We start from the raw sequence: 17,192 nt of genomic DNA, 5'->3' as shown, positions 1-17,192 counted from the left end.
AAAGTTTACGGTTGTATATGCTACGAACAATGCGTCCTGTACCCCTGCCCGAGCACACGGTGATGAAGTGTTTGACCAGCGAGGCAGCGGCCCCGTGGCCGAGTGCCTTCCCCTCGAACAGAGTGTCTTGCCAGCCTCGCGCCTCCCAAACCCAGCCCGGCCAAGGGCAGCACACCGAAGGAAGGAAGAAACAAACGGAGCTGCAGGGAGCTGACCCAGGTAGCGCTGGCATCCAATGTGCCTTTACCCTGCCCATTACACTTGCCTGCGTGCAGCAGCACAGGGCAGTGGGATTTATTTTATCTACCTGACCTAGCCCTGAGATGTGGAGCGTGCAGAAGGCCTGGGAGAGGTGGACACAGGCGACACTTCACCGTGTGGCGGGCAGGAGGAAAACCAGATCGTTCCCTACTGCTTGCAGGCATCAAGTTGTAACTCAGCATTCGGATTTGGGGCACTTTGTTGCTGCTGCCACTTCACACGCTGCTCTCTCCTAAACACACCTGCTGCAAAAAGAAAGCTCGTAAACACAGAGGGCTCCAGCTCTCACATCTTCCTCCAGTGAGTTAACCAAGCCGCTCTGCTGCCTTTTTGCTCTTCTCAAGTCAGATCTCCCTGCAACGCCATGGGGCTCGGGAAAGGGGGGGGAAGCTACATGATTAAAAATCGTCCCAAAAACCCCTTGATTTTTAACAAAGCATCCCGGCTTTTGATAACATCTTCATCAAGTATTTATTGAGCCAATTAAGCTCTCAGCAGTGCCCCAGGGAGAGGCCAGGCTGTCTCAGCCAGGTCCTGCTCAGAGCAGATTGCTTCATTAGCCCACTTCAGAAACAAAATACATAAAAACACCATTAACCCTTCACAAGCCTGGGAAAACTACAACCTGCAAAGAGAAATTATTTCCTCGCAATCCTTTTCTCCTTTGTCTCCTCTATTTGCAATAGGAAGTTACTTTTTCTTAATTCGGAAAAAAAAAAGTTGGCACGTATCTAATTGCTGAAACAGAGTCAAATGGAAAAAAAGAGATGCAGTTAAAATAATGTTGCAATTGTTATCAAAGCACAGAGTGCTTGCTTCGTTCCAGCGGCTGTTTTTGGAAGAATGCTGCTTCTAGATGAGGGGAAAAAAAATTGTTTGGGACAGAGATTCAAAGCCAGATCCAAAATTTCCAGGTGCTTGGAGACAACTGAATCGAGGCCTGTTTCCAAGCCGATTTTTATTTACTTTACGCACACACGAAGACACACGCAGTCCCGAGGACTGCTTTTGCTGACACACCACAGGCCTGCGGTTCCTATTGCTCCTCGCAGCTCCGATAGCCAACTCCAGCGACAAGGAGGAAGATGCCATAATGTGGCTCCCCCGCACACAAACTCTTGCTGGCATTAGGTGGGACACGGGCTCGCACCGCTGCAGGAACCTCAGCACCCCCGCAGCCACCCAGCTGCGCCCACCAGCACGGCCCCTGGTTGCAGAGGCGCTTGCTAAACGTGCCCGCATCAGCTCCCCCAGGGAACAAGGCAGAAGAGATCGTATTTGGAGCAACTAAATCCATTCCGACACCGCACTTTTGGCAGCTTGCTTCTGCCAGCAAAACTCGGAGGTGCTGCCCGCGCGGCGCGGTGAGCTACCTGCCAGCCACGAGGCCGAAGGAAAGTGAAGCAGCGGCGCTGGGAACAGCTTTGGCACAAACCAGCACGGCTCCTCCTGGGGCCAGCCCTGGGCTGCAATGTCCTTTTCAGAGATAACACAGGCAGGGAACAGCGTCTGCAGCAAACACCTGCCTGAGCACGGCCATGTCCTGCCCCGCGACACCCCCTACACCCGGTGATGTGGGTGTGGAGCTCACCTACAGCTCTGCACTCACCTGGCCCCGCTGTCGGACACAGCCCTGCGTGCCCGCGGGGCTCCGGACGGCCAGGACACGTCACTTGTGGGCAGCGTGTTCCCAGCGAGCCCGGGGCTGCAGGTGCTTGGCTGCCCGAGCAGGCAGGTTTACTCAGGGACATTTAAGAGGGTCAGGCAACACTACATGCCAGTGGCACTTTAAAGTCAAAGAGGATCAAGGAGGCTGCCAAGGGTCTTTGTTTTTGCCAGTTCTGCTGGCACAGAGATCAAGGAAAAAAGCGGGAAAAAGAAAACAGAAAAATCAGCGAGCAATACCCTGAAGCTACGAGCTCCTTGACTCACACCAGCAGTTGCACAAGGGCCCGCAACACCTGGCCTGAAGCTGATGGGCTCCGGCACGGGGCCCCGAAGCCAAGAGGACAGCAAGAAGGCGAGGGCAGCCCGGGGTAGTGCACGGGGTAACCTGCAACAGCCTACCTGAACCCATCCTGCATGACGGTCACGGCACCGTGCCACGTCCCTGCTGAAGGAGGGACAGGAGGCGGAGGCACACAGCGTGCTGCGGCATCCTTTGGACCAGCACAGACGCCTGGATTGCTGCAGGGACCCCAAGTTTGGCTGCAATGCTGCTCGGTTAACAACTCAGGGCCCTTGCTGATCACGGGCAACGGATGCTAGTCTGGGATGTTCTCACCTGGAGGGGCTGGAGGTGGCTGTAAGCCGAGCGAGCAAGCCCCTGGCAGCAGGGCTAATGAAACCAGCCACGTTGCTGAACTGCCACCACTAGTGCCCACGGTGAATCTGCGACAGGGGGACAGGAAACTTGATGGCACAGAGGCAGGGATGGCAAGAGGGGATGGTGGTTTTCAGCCCCACGTGGAATAATCCCTGTAACAGCCAACTCCAAGAACATTCTGGGGACAAGGGGGACATGTCCTGCTCTCGGGAGACATGTCTCTCCCCAGCCTTGCATCCCCCATCGAAAGTGCACTGGATATCCTAGACAGCACTCGAAAGGAGAAGGATACATGCTGGCATAACCCACGGCCCTGCAGCTGCTGGCCCTGGCTGCAGCACTGGGGCCCTGCAGCACCGAACAACCCTCCTCTGCCCTGCTGCCTACCTGCACGCCCTGGGGACAGCCGGCAGCTCCCCCTCGTGCCGGCAGAGGCGATGCGCTGCGGGCAGGGACAGCAGCCTGAGTGTTGCATGAGTGCAGAACCAGAGCTAGAGAGGAAGCCCCAGGAGGAAAACTAGAATTTGGCGAAGCCAGCCAGCCCCCGGGTGCCAACGTACGGGGGAGCAGAGCTAGAACTTGCAAGGAACTGTCCGCAAAAGCCAGGTGGTCATCTGTAACCTGCTCCCAGCCTGCCCCCGGGTCTCTGCCTACATCTCACGGGCTGGAGCATCACCTCTCCAAATCCACCTGAATTCCCAGCCACCCACAAAGGCTCTAGTCCCTTCTTCTTTCAAGAGCAGTGACTTCAGAAGGGGAGACTGCTCGTTGGGGGACAGCAGCTCTTGTAGCCAGTTCCTAACAGGCTGCTTTGCTGAGGAAGAGGACGGCACAAAGCCTGGAGGAGCACCAGTGACCCAAAACGAACAGCAAGGCAAGCAGCTGAGCTCCTGGAGAAGGCAGGGGTGCTTCGCGTTTATCTGAACTCGTGCTCAGTGGAACACAGCACCCCAAGCTGCCTGCAGAATGTGTGCTCCCTTCATTACACAGGCACCACTACTGGGGCTACAGGGTGCGATGGGTCCCCTTCTGTCAGCTCGGTGGTTTGCGTTGATGTGGCTCTCTTGCGATGCGTGGGAAGGGGAAGCAAGCAGCTCTGCTCCTGGACCTGCACTGCACCAAGCTCTGGAAAATCACCTACGTATAAATCCTCCCCGGTCCAGCCCCAGAATCCCGGGCTCTGCTGGAAGGAGATGCAGACCCGGGAGAGCCCCAGCAGGGCAAGATGGGCTCTACCTGGCTCCTGCTGGACCCTGACCCAGTGACCAGCATGCCACCAGGGACACAGCGAGGGCAGGGCGCGGGGTCACAGCCGCAGAGTGGCTCGCATGCTTGCCGTGTATTTTTAACGCTGCTTTGACTCACGGGCTCCAAAAAGCACACGGATTCTCCAAATGCTTTTTAGCTCTTTCCCCGAACACCCTCGGGGCCCAGAATAGCCCCAGCTACTCCCCTCTGCCATCAGGTTCCCGTTGCAGCCTCGCGGTGAGAGCAAGATCTCCATTCCCAGCCCGGGGGAGGGAAGCAGCAGGCGGCCCGAGGAGGGGCACGGAGCGGGGTTTGGTTACAGGCAGGGAGAGGCACACGGAGCCTGCTGGAAGCGCTCCTTGGCCCCAGGGCTGCCTGGGCTCCCAGCAAGCCTCCTCTCCACCCACCTCTCCTTTCTGCTCCAAAAAAGGATCACTCCCTGTTACATAATGGGATGAGCGCCGCTCAGATGCGGGCTTGCACGCACGGCCTGCCTTTTACTTAACAATACCTTTTTCGGTCATACTGCCGTCCTTCTTGCTGCCATCGAGCTGACAGGCAGGGGAGACGGATAGTGCCTGGCTCCGGCTACTTCTGCTACAGAGAGGAGAAAGAGGAGTGTAGAGGGATGCTCCCTGCAAACGGAGTGGGATAGGGAGCCCTGGCTCACCAGCAAGGTAACGCCGGGCACTTCGTGTCAGCACAGGGGTCCTGTGGGCACCACATACCTTAGAGATCAAGTTCCCAAAGGAGAGGGAACTGGTTTTCTGGAGAAGTTTGACCTCTGTGTTGGTGTTTCTTTGATTTTTCTGCTCTCGCATGAGGCACACGTGGTGCACAGCAGTGGCAATGCCCATGGAGGAGGCTGCAGGAGCAGCACGTTTCCCAACAACCAAGCAGAGAAGCCTCCAGCAGCAGCCCCCTTCCTGACACTCAAAACTCTGCTAGGTCGGTCTTCCATCACCCACCACGTAACCCAGCCGCTGATGGGAAGGGAGGAGGGCTTCCTACCAGGGAGGGGTGACTCCACTTGTACTTTGTAACCAGCCATGGCTAGAGACAGGCTGCGTGACGCCTGCCACCTCGTGTTTGTCCACCTCTTCTCAGAGGCAGGAGCAATGATGCCTCAAAGAGCACATGCTCACAAACAGCTTCGGTATCTCTCCACCTGCACAGGGTACCGGACACAGTGCCTGCCCGAGTACCTGAACTAAGGCTGTGCTAGGTCCGGCCTAGCAGTGATTAAGTTGCCAGTGCTTAAATGGAACAGAAATGCCACCGTGTGTCCTTGGACAAGCGGTCGGCATCAGGTCTGAGCCAGAGAGCTCTTGATCTGCTCAGGGCAGCAGTGGCCACCTGGGTCAGCCACAAGCACCCACCTCGACCACACTCCTGCTCAGGTATCACGAGGGTGCTGTGGCAAGCTGGCAGGGAGCACTCCTGTTTCCGTGCCTCCTCCACTGCAGGGATACCTACGTCCCTCATCTCAAACATCTGCCTTGGGCGCTGAGCTCTGCTCTCGTACCAGACCACAGCTTCTGTAACAGGCAGATGCTGGCTGCTCCCAGCTCTCAGCAGCTCTGTGCCCACTGCAGCGTCCTGCCCCCCGCGTGGGCTTCCAGGATCACTGAAAACCTTTCACCTTGCTTCAAGACAAGACAACCTCTACCCTGATACTCCTTCCGTTCAGGAGACCAAAGCACGTTCCCAAGCACAGCCCTCAGTGTCGGGGTGGCAGCTGCAGCAGCAGAAAGAGGAGTGGGAAGTATTCCCTGCAGCAGCCCCCGAGTAACGCTGTCCTGGCAGCAGGTCAGCTCTCCCTGCCAGCTCCTTCCCCAGCCCCTTCGCACCAGACATGCTGACTCCCGACTGCTCCAGAACAAGCCCAGAGCCAGTGTCAACACACAGCTATCAGCACAGACGCACACAGAGCCAGGGACACGTAGTTAGCTCAAAAGGTTCTTTTTACACCCTGCGGGAGGTCCTGATCGTGGCACCCAGGACTCACAGGACTTCCCGCCTCCCTTCCAGCCAAAAGTTTGCTTGCGTGCAGCACATTCAGGTTCCCCCAGAGCCACTGAAGCAGGACTGCTACAAACACATTCATCTTCATGTTCCTCTGCTAGCACAACACGCAAAGCTTCTCCACCTTCCAGGGCCAGGCATGTGCTTTGTGTATGACAGCTTCTCTAGTGGAAAATACCAACGCCACGTGTTCCTGCTGCAGGCCCCCTGGGTGACGAGGACACGGCTTATTAGGAGGTGATGACGTGCATGCTCAAGCTCTCATACCTCCGTGCTTACACACAAGGATTGGGTTCCAGCTCACTCCCCAAAACACCAGAACCCATTTTGGAGAAGTGGGAATGACACCCACCTCCTCCCACGCAAGGAAACCGACCTGGGAGTGACAGCCAGCAGCCCCTGACCTCAAAGTGCTTCGGCAACCTCTGCTGAGGGCAGCTCAAGTTACCACCCAGGTTACAATGTGCTACCCTGCACATTCTGACACTGGCTTTCAGCATCTCCTGTAGAAGATAGGGTGCAGGAGTGGGAAAAACACTGCTCTGAAGCTCCCCCTAGCCAAAATTCTCCTGGGAAGGCTTATCTTTTACTCTAAAGGACCACATCCTCAGCTAGCGATAGTCACTGACTTACAAAAGAAAACAGAAATGCTCTCTACTTGTGTGCCTTGGCCCAATGCCTTACCACACAGAGGCACTGGCCTCAGGAAAGCTTGGCAAGTGCATACCAGCTGGAAAGGAAATCTTTCATCTGTGGGTCAGTGCCCAAGGCACAAGCATTACTGGCCCACTGCAGACTGGAGAGGGACACATCGGGGAGAGCAAAGGCCCTGGGAGACTGCAGTCCAAGCTGTTACTTGACAATTCCCTGTTCCCCGTGCCTGTTCGTTCTCCTTTTGCAGAAAGGAAAAGCTGAGGCCCCAGGCTGCGGTAGACCAGCAGAAGCCAGTTCCTCCCTGGAGGGCTGAGGAGATGGGTACACTTGCTCCTTCAGTGAGGTAGGAAGCCTCTCACTCACAGGGCTGGACCTTTCCCTTCCCTTGTGTTAAGAGGCAGAAGGCTGTCCACTGGAGTCACATTGCTGCTCACAGGGAAAGCAGCTTACATTGCAAACCTCCGAGATGCTCACTGCACATACACGTTACACCTCCTGATGTTTGATGCAACAGAAAGTATTTATGTGCGTTCAGATAAAAACTCTGTTTTAGTCTAACTCGAGAGGCAGTGCTGCCACAGAGCTGTGAGGTTGGTCGCTGAGGCCTTACCTTTGAATGAGGGTCCCAAAGAGCAGGTGGAAGACCTTCTGCATGTCCTCCGTGCAGAGCCAGCTCCAGTGATCCATCAGGAGCAGGCGCAGCAAGTCCAGGGCCAGGTCAGCCAAAGCCGTCTCTGAGTCTGAAAGGAGGAAGAGGAGGCTCAGATGAGGAAGCCAGCTCAGATCCTAAGCAAATATGGTAGAAAGCATCACCTGAAACCCACTCTTCTAGCCAAGAGCCTGAATGATGCTCTGCTTCCCAGCCTAACACCTCGTGCCACATGCTAAAGCATAGCCAGCCTGGGGCCCTGCCCTCCCAGCATCCTGCCCCGAGCACTCATTTCCTCTTCCATTCAAGCAGCACCATCCTCTTCTTCCAAGGAGCACACCAGAACTTGTCTGCTCCAAGTGCAGCTTTGCTCAGTTCCTACTCAGTTCAGCTGAGGGATTATCAAATCCCAGACCATGCAGAGGGACGGCAGCGTGCCCAAAGCAGGTGAGATGGAAGTGCTGACTGCACATCGATGAGGAATATCTTTCCCAGTCTCCCTTAACAGTCTCCCCTCTTTCACCGCGCAGTTTTCCAGGCACAAGGCTCCGGTCGGTGTCTGTGGGCTGCCATCGTGTGGCAGGTCCAGGTCTCAGCAGGACGATGTACCAAACATCTGGACAAACCAGATGCATCAGTCCTGAAAATAACCCCTGCACGTGCCGACATATCCTGGGTGACGCTGACCGGGGACAGCAAAACCTTTCTTATTCCCAGATGGATGTCAAAGCCTACAGCACACATTCAACATGCCAGAGTGACTAGTGTGCTGCTTGGCCCCAAAGCATTGTAGCTGGGGTGCAGAACAAACCCGTTAACGTACCACAGACGTGCCTGAGATAATCGCTCCTAGGCCAGCACCCCAACCTGCACTGCTGCATCTGCTCTGTCAGCAGAGCGAGTTACTGTGTGGCAGTAGCTCCTACTCTGCTGGTCCCCAGCACCCCATTTTTCAGCCACTCTCCCCCTGTGGGGAGCCAGCAGGCCTGCTGGAGACAACGGGGAGAGGGATTCTGAACCCTGGCCTGCCTCCTTCCCTCCCTGCTGCTCACCAGCTGGACTAGTAACTCCAGGCCGTTCATTTGGAGGAGACGGCATCTGAGCGCGCTCAGCGCCTCTTGCTCTGCACCACGCACAAGTTAGTCCTTGCTTTGCCCTTTGAGCCTTGACTTCCCTGAGCCAAAAGCAGAGCAGGCTGTTTAGCATCACTGCAGGCCCACAGGAGTCGGGATGAAGCTCTGTTTATTCCCATCAGATCCAAGCCTCCTTCCCCAGAGAGCTGCTGGCCAACCCCTCCCAGAGGTCACCCAGTGAGCAGACAGGGATGCTGGGTGCCTTTAGCCAGTCCCTCCCCACATCCATTCGCCTCATCCCGCCCTGTCTCAGCTCTGAGGCATCACTGACCTGCAGGGATCTGACATCAATTACACAGGATTTCCTTAAGAGTTCAGCTAACTGCCTGTATCTCTTGTCCTCTGCATGGAGCACTGACCTCCGATTCCAGTCCTGCTCCCCAGCAGCCCCAAAACAACTGCACGCATGTGGCTCAAAGATTATAGGCAAGGCTGGTAGCACAGGCTAGATTTCAGAACACCAGACCCATCTTGTCACAAGCATGTGCTTTCAGTCAGAGCTTGCCAAACCTGAACCACTGGAGTGAAGTTTTTGGAAAGTTCCAGCTGATACAGCTTAGCTATTCCAAGAAGAAGATTAGAGAACATATTTTTGCTCATGCTCAGGATAATCTTGTAACCGCTCTGAGAGGACATAGGACCTCCGTGCTTCAGAGGAGAGATCTATAACCAGAAAGGGAACATCGTTCCTTGAACTGAGGTTACGCATTTACTACTCCCACCAAATTCATCCAAACGTAACAACCTCAGATGTCCTTTTACAGTGTATGAACATACCAAGGCTAACTTTAGACTACCAAGAAACTGTTATTTGACAGTTTAACAGAGCCTGATTTTACAATGTTAGCAGTTTAGGTAGCATGTCCTCAAGAAATATCTCTGGAGTAACTGCGGCGAGTACACCAAGGTGAAGATCTACAGTGACAGAACCGAGTAAAGACCCAATTTGCTTCCAATAGCAATATGGATCGGAGCGATCTCCCAACAGGACTGGAAAAGACTCGGCTTGCCTTCTCTTTAATGAAGGTGCAACAGGCAAGGGACCAGGTCCTTGTGCTCAAGACCCTGCGAGCTGAGAGTGCAGGCTCTCAGCAGGCAGCTGCTGCAGTACCAGGAGAGAAAGCCTGAAACTGGGCTGAACTCACCTGTGTCTGTGTCTGGATGTACTCCCTGTTCCGACGGGCCCAGCCTGTCTGCATCCTCCTGTGTGGGGCGTTCGTTAGCTTCTCTGCTTCCCTCGCCCTCAGGAGCTTTACTGGGGACAGTCTCCAGCAGCTTCTCCTGCTTGTGGATGAAGGACTCCATAGCAGCCAGCGATATGGTGCCAGAGCCCTATAAAAGCACCGGTGTGTTAGCACCACAGTCTCCACTGCTCAGACAGCCCCACCACCACCTGATTTGCAACTTGCTCTGTCCAACGGCACAACAAGGGCTGCTCATTGCCCTTCTGCAAAGGCCTGGCATGTGGGAACAAGGCTGCAGCAACCACAGCTTTGTGCCCACAGATAATTTCAAGTCAGCATCCAAACATGGCAATGATTAGGATCACGAAAGGATCACAAGAGGGATCTGAACTTACAGCGCTGCCCTCCCTCACGGAGTACACGATCCTGTCATGTGCTTCACTCACACTCAGCACTGGAGTGATTTTACTGGATGAAAACCTCAGCCGGGACCTGAAGAGGAAAAACACATCATGGTCAGGATTTTCTCCATGAGTGATGAGTTCCCGGTCTCAGCCAAAACCGTGAACCAACTATGTTTGTCCAGTGTCAAGCCCAAGCTAAGAAGTCTGATTGGACCTAAAGTGGTTCAGAAAAGCATCTGCCCCCAGGATAACTGAGAACTAGCTGTAGAACCAACCATGCAATGAAAGCTTTAGAGTGCTTTTAACATTCTTAAACACTGGCATAACCAAGCCTTCCTGGCATCTACCACACACACCTTCTTCCACAGCTATTTGAGATAGAAGCCTCCATGCAGATAGGTGCGAGCACATCAGCATATCCAGGAAAGTGTCCAGAAAACTCTGAGTTGAGACACACTCAGCAGGATTGTGAAACCCAATTGTAAACACATATACAAAAAGGAGGATGTGAGGGGCATTTTGGACTTGGGACAAATTGTAAAAAAGTCTTTATCATGAAGGAATGTCCTATTCAGCCAAGAGGTTTCAAAAGTTGAACTGTTTTTTTCTCTTTTTAAACTTTTTGTCCACAGCAGCTTTCCCTAGCAAAACAACTCTTTCCTGGAAAAAAAAAAAAAAAAAAAAAAGCCATACTCATGCAGAAACCTTCCCTTCTTCTGTAAGGGAACAATCAGTGACAAGCCCAACAGGGCTCATCACTGCAAGCAGCACCAAACAAACACTTGGTAAGCAGGAGAGGTGCAATGACCTTTAACGTTACTCCTAAATAAATATTCAAACTTCTGCTGGGAAAAGTGATGTGTCACTGTGTGAAGCACATGGGAAAGGTAGGAGTAAGCCTTCAGGTTGACAATACAGGTAAAACTAGCTGGAACACTGCATGTTTTCTTCATCGCATTTTGAAATCTGCCCTGAAGTGCTGTGCATGGAGTAATTGTTCTCACCAGCAGCAACCCAATGTCTCAAGCTGTAGCTGTATTTTGCAGTGACTCACCGCATGTGTAGGTCATGTAAATGCTTATGGGTAAAAAGCAATTCTTCAGGAGCATCAACATCTTTCCCAGCAAATGCCACCACCTCACAGTTCCCTCACGAAGAAACCAGAGAAACCTCAAGCAGAAATTGCTGTGGAAACCCTCAGCGTTCCTGAAGAATCTTTTACCCAAACAGGAACTCAAACACCCTTGCTCAGCATGTGAAAGAGAAAGCAACTCAACTAAAACATGACAGCCATGGATTATCCGAAACACGTGAAGCATCAAGTCAGTACTTCATGTTGGAGCCAGCTTATTGATGAACTCCACGTTCTACACGAAGCACAGGGGAAGCTGAAGGAGAACTTACCTGTTAGCCTTCTTCCCATCTGTCTGAGATTTCCCATCCACCTCAGACTCGCTAAGATCCTCCGTGGGGCTCTGGGGCTCTGACCTGGGGAACGCTGTCTTCAAGGTATCCACAATGGCATTGACAACAATCTGCAAGAGCCAGGAGAGACATCAGTCATTGGTAGGGTTTTCCGGAATGCGAATTGGGAGTTTTAAGATTTGCTGTATCCCTATTTTCCATAAGGAAGAAAAAAAAACAACAAGCAGCCCAAACTTTGAGACGGGCTCTGACCCTGTCTAGCTTAATGGCTTTCTGGGCAAGCTCAACCCAGTTACACATAGTGCATTTGAGTTTTTTTTGCAACTACTGCAGCAGCAATGGATATAGACGATGAAGCCCAAGAGGAAAATGCAAAAGGAGAGTCTGAGTGCAATCAAAAGAAGTTCACGTAAGCAGTTTCCCACTTGTCTACCTTGTCTATCCTGGAGACAACAAAGGGCTTCTTGACGAATGCGATTCTGGCATCGGTGTTCAGGGCGAGGAACTCCTGCACCTCCTCACTGTTGGCAATCTCAGGGACTGCACACAGTTGCTGCAAGGAAAGATAACAGCTTTAGGTTCTTTGAGTCAACTTCCACTTGCACTTTACATGAGCAGACTGGGAAAACACCAGATGTGCTCTGTCAGCACAGAGCTGTCCCGATCCACTGCTTTCCAGCTCACAGAAAGCTACAGCTGCCAGCTCAAGGCCCTGCTACAAGTAAAGGAAAGTCCATTTGCCATCTCTGGCTGTCCGTCACAGACACGGCAGTTATCCCTCTGGGGCACTACTCAGGACAGCAGGGCAGGGAAAAAAAGTAGATATTCTCTGTCTGCACTTTCCCCAGTAATAGTGAAAATAAAAAAATGAGTCTAGTGGCTACTTGTGAAAATGAAACAAACAAAAAACTCACTTAAGAGTTAAAAGACACCAGCATCCAGTACAAAAGCCCAGCTCTCAGGTCTAACAGACCAGCAGTGATCTGATCTCCGCACCAAAGGAGGGGGAATGGTGAGAATCACCTCAGCAGCCATGGGAGGCAGTGGACACCAAGCAGGCACTGGGCAAGGAGCTCACCTTCAAGAAAGATTCTAGCAGACTTTTTCTGGCTTCCACTTTATCGCTGTCCATGTTTCCAAATGGAAGATCGGGGAACAATTTCTTTGGGCCTTTGATATCTTCAAATAAAACAGACGCATTAGCAAGTGCCAGAAAACTAACAGCTGTATCAAAATCTTAATGCTCTCCCACTTACGACCACCACTACACATTGCCCTGCCCCAGCCCAAGATAATATGCCTCCCAGACCAGGCTGACTGAATCACGCCTTAAATACATACAGAACCTGTGTTCTGCTGGATATTGTACCATCTGTGCCTCTGATGTTAAAGAATTAAGGATGCCAGTTTAGTGCAAAGACTCGAGATCACTCAAAAAGCCCCAAAATTCTCAACTCTTTCTCAAGTTTTCCAACCCAAACCCCAGATCTGTCAGTATCGAAAGATTAAGTAGGAATATTTTAAATTCAATGATTTATTTTTTTTAAACAGTGGTATTTGAAAAAAAAATTGTTTGGTTCTTCAATAAAGCTCATGTCCAACATTTGCTTGTATACAAACAAGATACCTGCAGATACCCATATTTTGATGTTGCTGCTCACTGCTAAGGTACAAAACTGCAAAAGCAAGCATTCTGATTTAAATGGAAACAAGGACGTTTTTTGCAACACTGGAATTTGCCAGTGAAAAATATTCCTCCTCCAATCAGCTCTGCACTGGCAATGGAGGACATGAGCATCATGAACAGCCCAGGCATGCCCTGACAGTGCTGGATAACCTCAGAGCAGAGAGGGGACACAGACTAGGGTGAGAGAAAAAAGGATTTTCACAGAAAGCTGATGCAGGCACTGACTTTTCAGGAACTTGCGGAGCTCCGGTTTCTCTTCCAGTCTGGTCTGGAGGTTGAGGAACTCCCGGTAACGGCGGTTCACGGTGTGGTAGGCCATTTGCTGAAGGCTGCCTGTGCTGTCACCCTCCAGGGCTGTCTCGTACTGAGGAGGAAAGCAACAGTCATTGATCCTTACAGACTCCAAAACAATCCTGATGTACTGTATTCCTTGCTGGCCCCACAACCCCCAGGCCCCATGGAGCTCCCATCCACTAATTTCTCAGATTGACCCTTCCCTGCTTAGCAGGGGCTGCACAGCACACAAATCCCTCATAATGAAGGGACTGGGGTAAATTGGGATATAAGACTCCAACAGTCCCACACAATGACTGGCCAGGGGTTGTATCCCCTGTCCTGCATCCAAACAGCCACTGTCACCATGCTTGATCTTTCCCTGCTGCCAGACAAAAATCTTTAAGCTACAGAGAGCAGAAGACTGCATCTCCAAACCCCAGTCCATGCTGCCCAGCTGGGGCACGGATCTTAAAAAAGGGGTGGGTGCCCAGGGAGCATTTACCTTGACCGTGTACAGGGTGTAGGGGTGGAAGCCAGTCCCGCTGTGCTCCCGGGCAGTGATGGTCCCAGTTATCCGCAGGTTCTGGATGACGACTGGCCCGTCGGGGCTGTTGAGGGGCTCAAAGCTGAAGGTGCTGATGGGAGCTGTCGGGGAGGATGAGAGCAGGGGAAGAGTCTGCCCAGGGTCTGGGGGACTTTGTGGTGGCACTTCTGATGCCCCCAGTTCTTTCCCCAAGCTGCAGGGCCTCTGCGAGGAGGACTTCTTGGGGACAGGTGGGCTCTCCTCCTCCTTCTCCACTGCTGGATCGATTTGGATGTCAGGGCAGGAGCTCAGAACAAAAGCAGAAGGGGGAAGCAGGCCAGCATCCGTGCAGGTGGCATTGCTTTCCTCCAAGTCCCCCACGCCATCCTCTGAAGCGTCCGGTCCCTCGAGCACAGCAGGGGTGTCAGGGAGGGTGTCATCGAGACACTCCTTGGCAGGCGATGGTGCCAGCAGGTCCACGTCCTGGCCAGGATCAGGCACAGGGGACTCCAGCTCCAAACCCTCACAAGGAAACAGGGAGCCCAGGGCTTGTGGGCGGAGGAATGACACCTCCGTGCGGCTCAGCCCGCCTGCTGCATCCTCTCCCTCCTCACCAGCAGCCCCGGGCACCTCCACGACCCTCGGGGAAGGGGGCAGCCCTGCAGGAGCAGAATCAGGCTGCACGGCAAAGGACAAGCAGTCAGGCACCGGGGGCGCAGGGGGCACCTCCTCTTCCCGGGGCTTCTTGGAGAAAGCCGCGACAAGCAGCAGGTTGATCCAGTCGGGATCGGCCATCTTCCTGACAGCGGGCAGCAGCACGTTGCAGGCCACCAGCTCCACCACCACGAAGCGTCCCGTCCGCGTCTCCAGGTGGGGCTGGGGCACCAACGCCTGCAGCAGCACCTCCACAGCAGCCCGAGCGTAGCCCACCTCCACCGACGGGCTGCGGAGGGCTGGATGCGTGCCCACTATCCGGCTGTACTCCTGCCACAGCGTCCGGCTGCCCTCCGGGGTGTCCCGTAGGGCCTGGCAGGCCTGCAGGTAGCTCTGCAGGTGGTGGCTGCAGAGGAGAAGAAGGCGTCGAGCCAGGGCCTTGCGGTCCACCCGCCCCATCCGCCGCCTCAGCTCGGCGGCCAGCCCGGCCATGGCTTTCTCCACCTCATCCTCGAAGGCGTGCTCAGCGCTGACGGTGCGGTACCAGGAGGAGACGAAATCCCGCACCACCTTACGGATGGTGCCGGCGATCTCCTGCTCCAGCTGCTCCTCCGCTTGCGGGCTGGGCGGCGAGGGCCGCAAGGTGCCGACGAAGCGCTCCAGCCGCAGCCGCCAGCCCGGCCGGCTCAGGGCGCGGGGTCCCAGCCAGCCGCCCACGGCCGCCAGCGCCCCGCAGAGCAGCCCCAGCACCCGCAGGTCCAGCAGCAGGCGCAGCGCCAGCAGCCAGCCCAGCACCGCCGCCAGAGCCAGCAGCTGCCGACGGCCCGGCCGCCGCGTGCTCGCCCCGCGGGACGGCATGGTGGGACGGCCACAGGGGGTTATGAGGTGCCTGCCGTGCTGTGGGGCTGCAACACGCCGGGATGAAGCCCCCAGGGAGGGGAACTCCAACCCACTGGAATCCTTTTGGGGACACGATCCCAGGGACCGGGGCTCCAGTCCTCTGGGATCCTTATGGGAATGTAACACCCAAGGAGCAGGACTCCAATTCACCAGGATCCTTACGGGGACACAGACCCCAGGGAGCAGGGCTTCAACCCCCAGGATCTTTATGGGGACACAACCCCACGGAGCAGGGCTCCAGTTCTCTAGGATCCTTATGGGAACGTAACACCCAAGGAGCAGGACTCCAGTTCACTGGGATCCTTATGGGGACACAGACCCCAAGGAGAGGAGCTCCAACCCTTTGGGATAGTTATGGGGACACAGCCCCCATGGAGGGGGTCTCTACTCCCACCGGGCTCTTTATGGGGACGCAGCTCCAGGGATCAGGGCTCCAAACCACCGGGATCCTTATGGGAATGTAACCCCCAAGGAATGGGGCTCCAACCCACTGGGATCCTTATGGGGGGACAGCCCCAGGGATCAGGGCTCCAACCCTCCAGGCTTCTTATGGGGACACAACCCCCAGAGAGGGGGCCTCCAACCCCTGCGATCTTTATGGGGACACAGCCCTCAGGATCAGGGCCCCAAACCCCGGGATACTTATAGGGACAGAGCCCCAGGGATCAGGGCTCCAACCCTCCAGGATCGTTATGGGGGACACAGCCCCCAGGAAGCTGGGCTCCAGCCCTCCGGGCTCTTTATGGGGACACAGCTCCAGGGATCAGGGCTCCAACCCCCGGGATCTTTACGGGGACACAGGGCCCAAGGAGTGGGGCTCCAACCTCCCGGGATCCCCACCGGGATGCGACACCCAGGACTCAGGGCTCCAAACCCCCGGGATCAGGGCTCCAACCCGCCGCCCTCTCCCCGCCCCACACTCCGGCCCCCGGCCCCACGCTACGCACCGGGCCCCCCGCTCCCACACACCGCCTCCTCGGTTCGGGGCCGGGACCCGGGGCCGGGGCCGCCCTACAACCGACCCGAAACCTCCGGGCCGCCGCCACCGAGCTCCGGCAGCCCGCCCCCTGTTCCGTCACTTCCACTGCTCCCGGTGGCGGCCTGCGGCCCCACAGCGCCCCATAGCGCCCACAGGGCCCCCATAGCCCCCACAGGGCTCAAACAGTGCCCCGCTGCACCCACCGGGCCCCACAGAGTCCCCCCCACAGCGCCCCAAAGTCCCCACAGAGCCCCCGCCCGCCCCCGAAGGGACACGAAGCTCTGATGCCCTCGCAGTTCTCGTTGTGGAACGAAAGATGCCTGCGCTTGACCAAAAAGTTTGAGGTTAGTTCATAAAGCAGCCCGGTGGTGGTGCACGAGGGGGGGGTCTGGTGCTGAGCAGCCTCGCCTGGGCTGTGGCACGGCAACAGGGGGCACCCCTAAATGCACCTAAACCCCACTGTCTGGGTTAAGCACCGCAGAAAGTCATAAAATCGTATCAAAGAGTGGCTCGGGATGGAAGGGACCTCAAAAATCAGCTCGTTCCCCTGCCATAGGCAGGGATGGCACCACCAGATCAGGCTGCCCAAAGCCCCATCCAGCCTGGCCTTGAGCGCCTCCAGGGATGGGGCATCCCCAGCTTCTCTGGGCAACCTGTGCCAGGGCCTCACCACCCTTACAGGGAAGAATTTCCTCCTGAACTCTAATCTAAATCTCCCCTCTTTGAGTTTTAAACCATTCCCCCTTGTCCCTGTCATTATCTGACTGAGCAAAAAGTCACTCCCCATCTCTTTTATAAACCCCCTTTAAGTACTGCAAAGCCACAACGAGGTCACCCCAGAGCCTTCTCTTCTTTAGGCTGAAC

General features: G+C 55.0%; 1 protein-coding gene across 9 annotated transcripts in view; it reads right to left on the bottom strand.

The window, feature by feature from the left end:
* SNX19 (sorting nexin 19) overlaps nt 1–16,416 on the bottom strand; it is a 109,411-nt gene extending 92,995 nt beyond the window's left edge. For 4 of the 9 annotated variants that reach the window (XR_005814229.1, XR_005814230.1, XR_005814231.1 and 1 more), the window contains exons 1-8: nt 13,775–16,396; nt 13,222–13,360; nt 12,388–12,488; nt 11,743–11,862; nt 11,289–11,419; nt 9,876–9,972; nt 9,442–9,628; nt 7,125–7,254 (exon numbers count right to left, since the gene is read on the bottom strand). Coding sequence is in view for 4 of the 9 variants with exons in the window: in XM_040534221.1 (XP_040390155.1) it covers nt 7,125–7,254; nt 9,442–9,628; nt 9,876–9,972; nt 11,289–11,419; nt 11,743–11,862; nt 12,388–12,488; nt 13,222–13,360; nt 13,775–15,307 (2,438 nt within the window). In the remaining 5 variants the exon portion in view is untranslated. Of the gene's footprint in view, nt 1–307; nt 507–975; nt 4,433–7,124; nt 7,255–9,441; nt 9,629–9,875; nt 9,973–11,288; nt 11,420–11,742; nt 11,863–12,387; nt 12,489–13,221; nt 13,361–13,774 lie in introns of those variants that run through there. The other 5 variants (XR_005814232.1, XR_005814233.1, XM_040534223.1 and 2 more) reach the window with 5 other exon arrangements.
* Nucleotides 16,417–17,192: the final 776 nt, after the last annotated feature.

This window comes from Cygnus olor, chromosome 22 (assembly GCF_009769625.2).
Source record: "Cygnus olor isolate bCygOlo1 chromosome 22, bCygOlo1.pri.v2, whole genome shotgun sequence".
In the NCBI taxonomy this organism is placed as follows: Eukaryota; Metazoa; Chordata; class Aves; order Anseriformes; family Anatidae; genus Cygnus; species Cygnus olor.
This window is presented reverse-complemented; position numbering and strand designations above follow the sequence as displayed.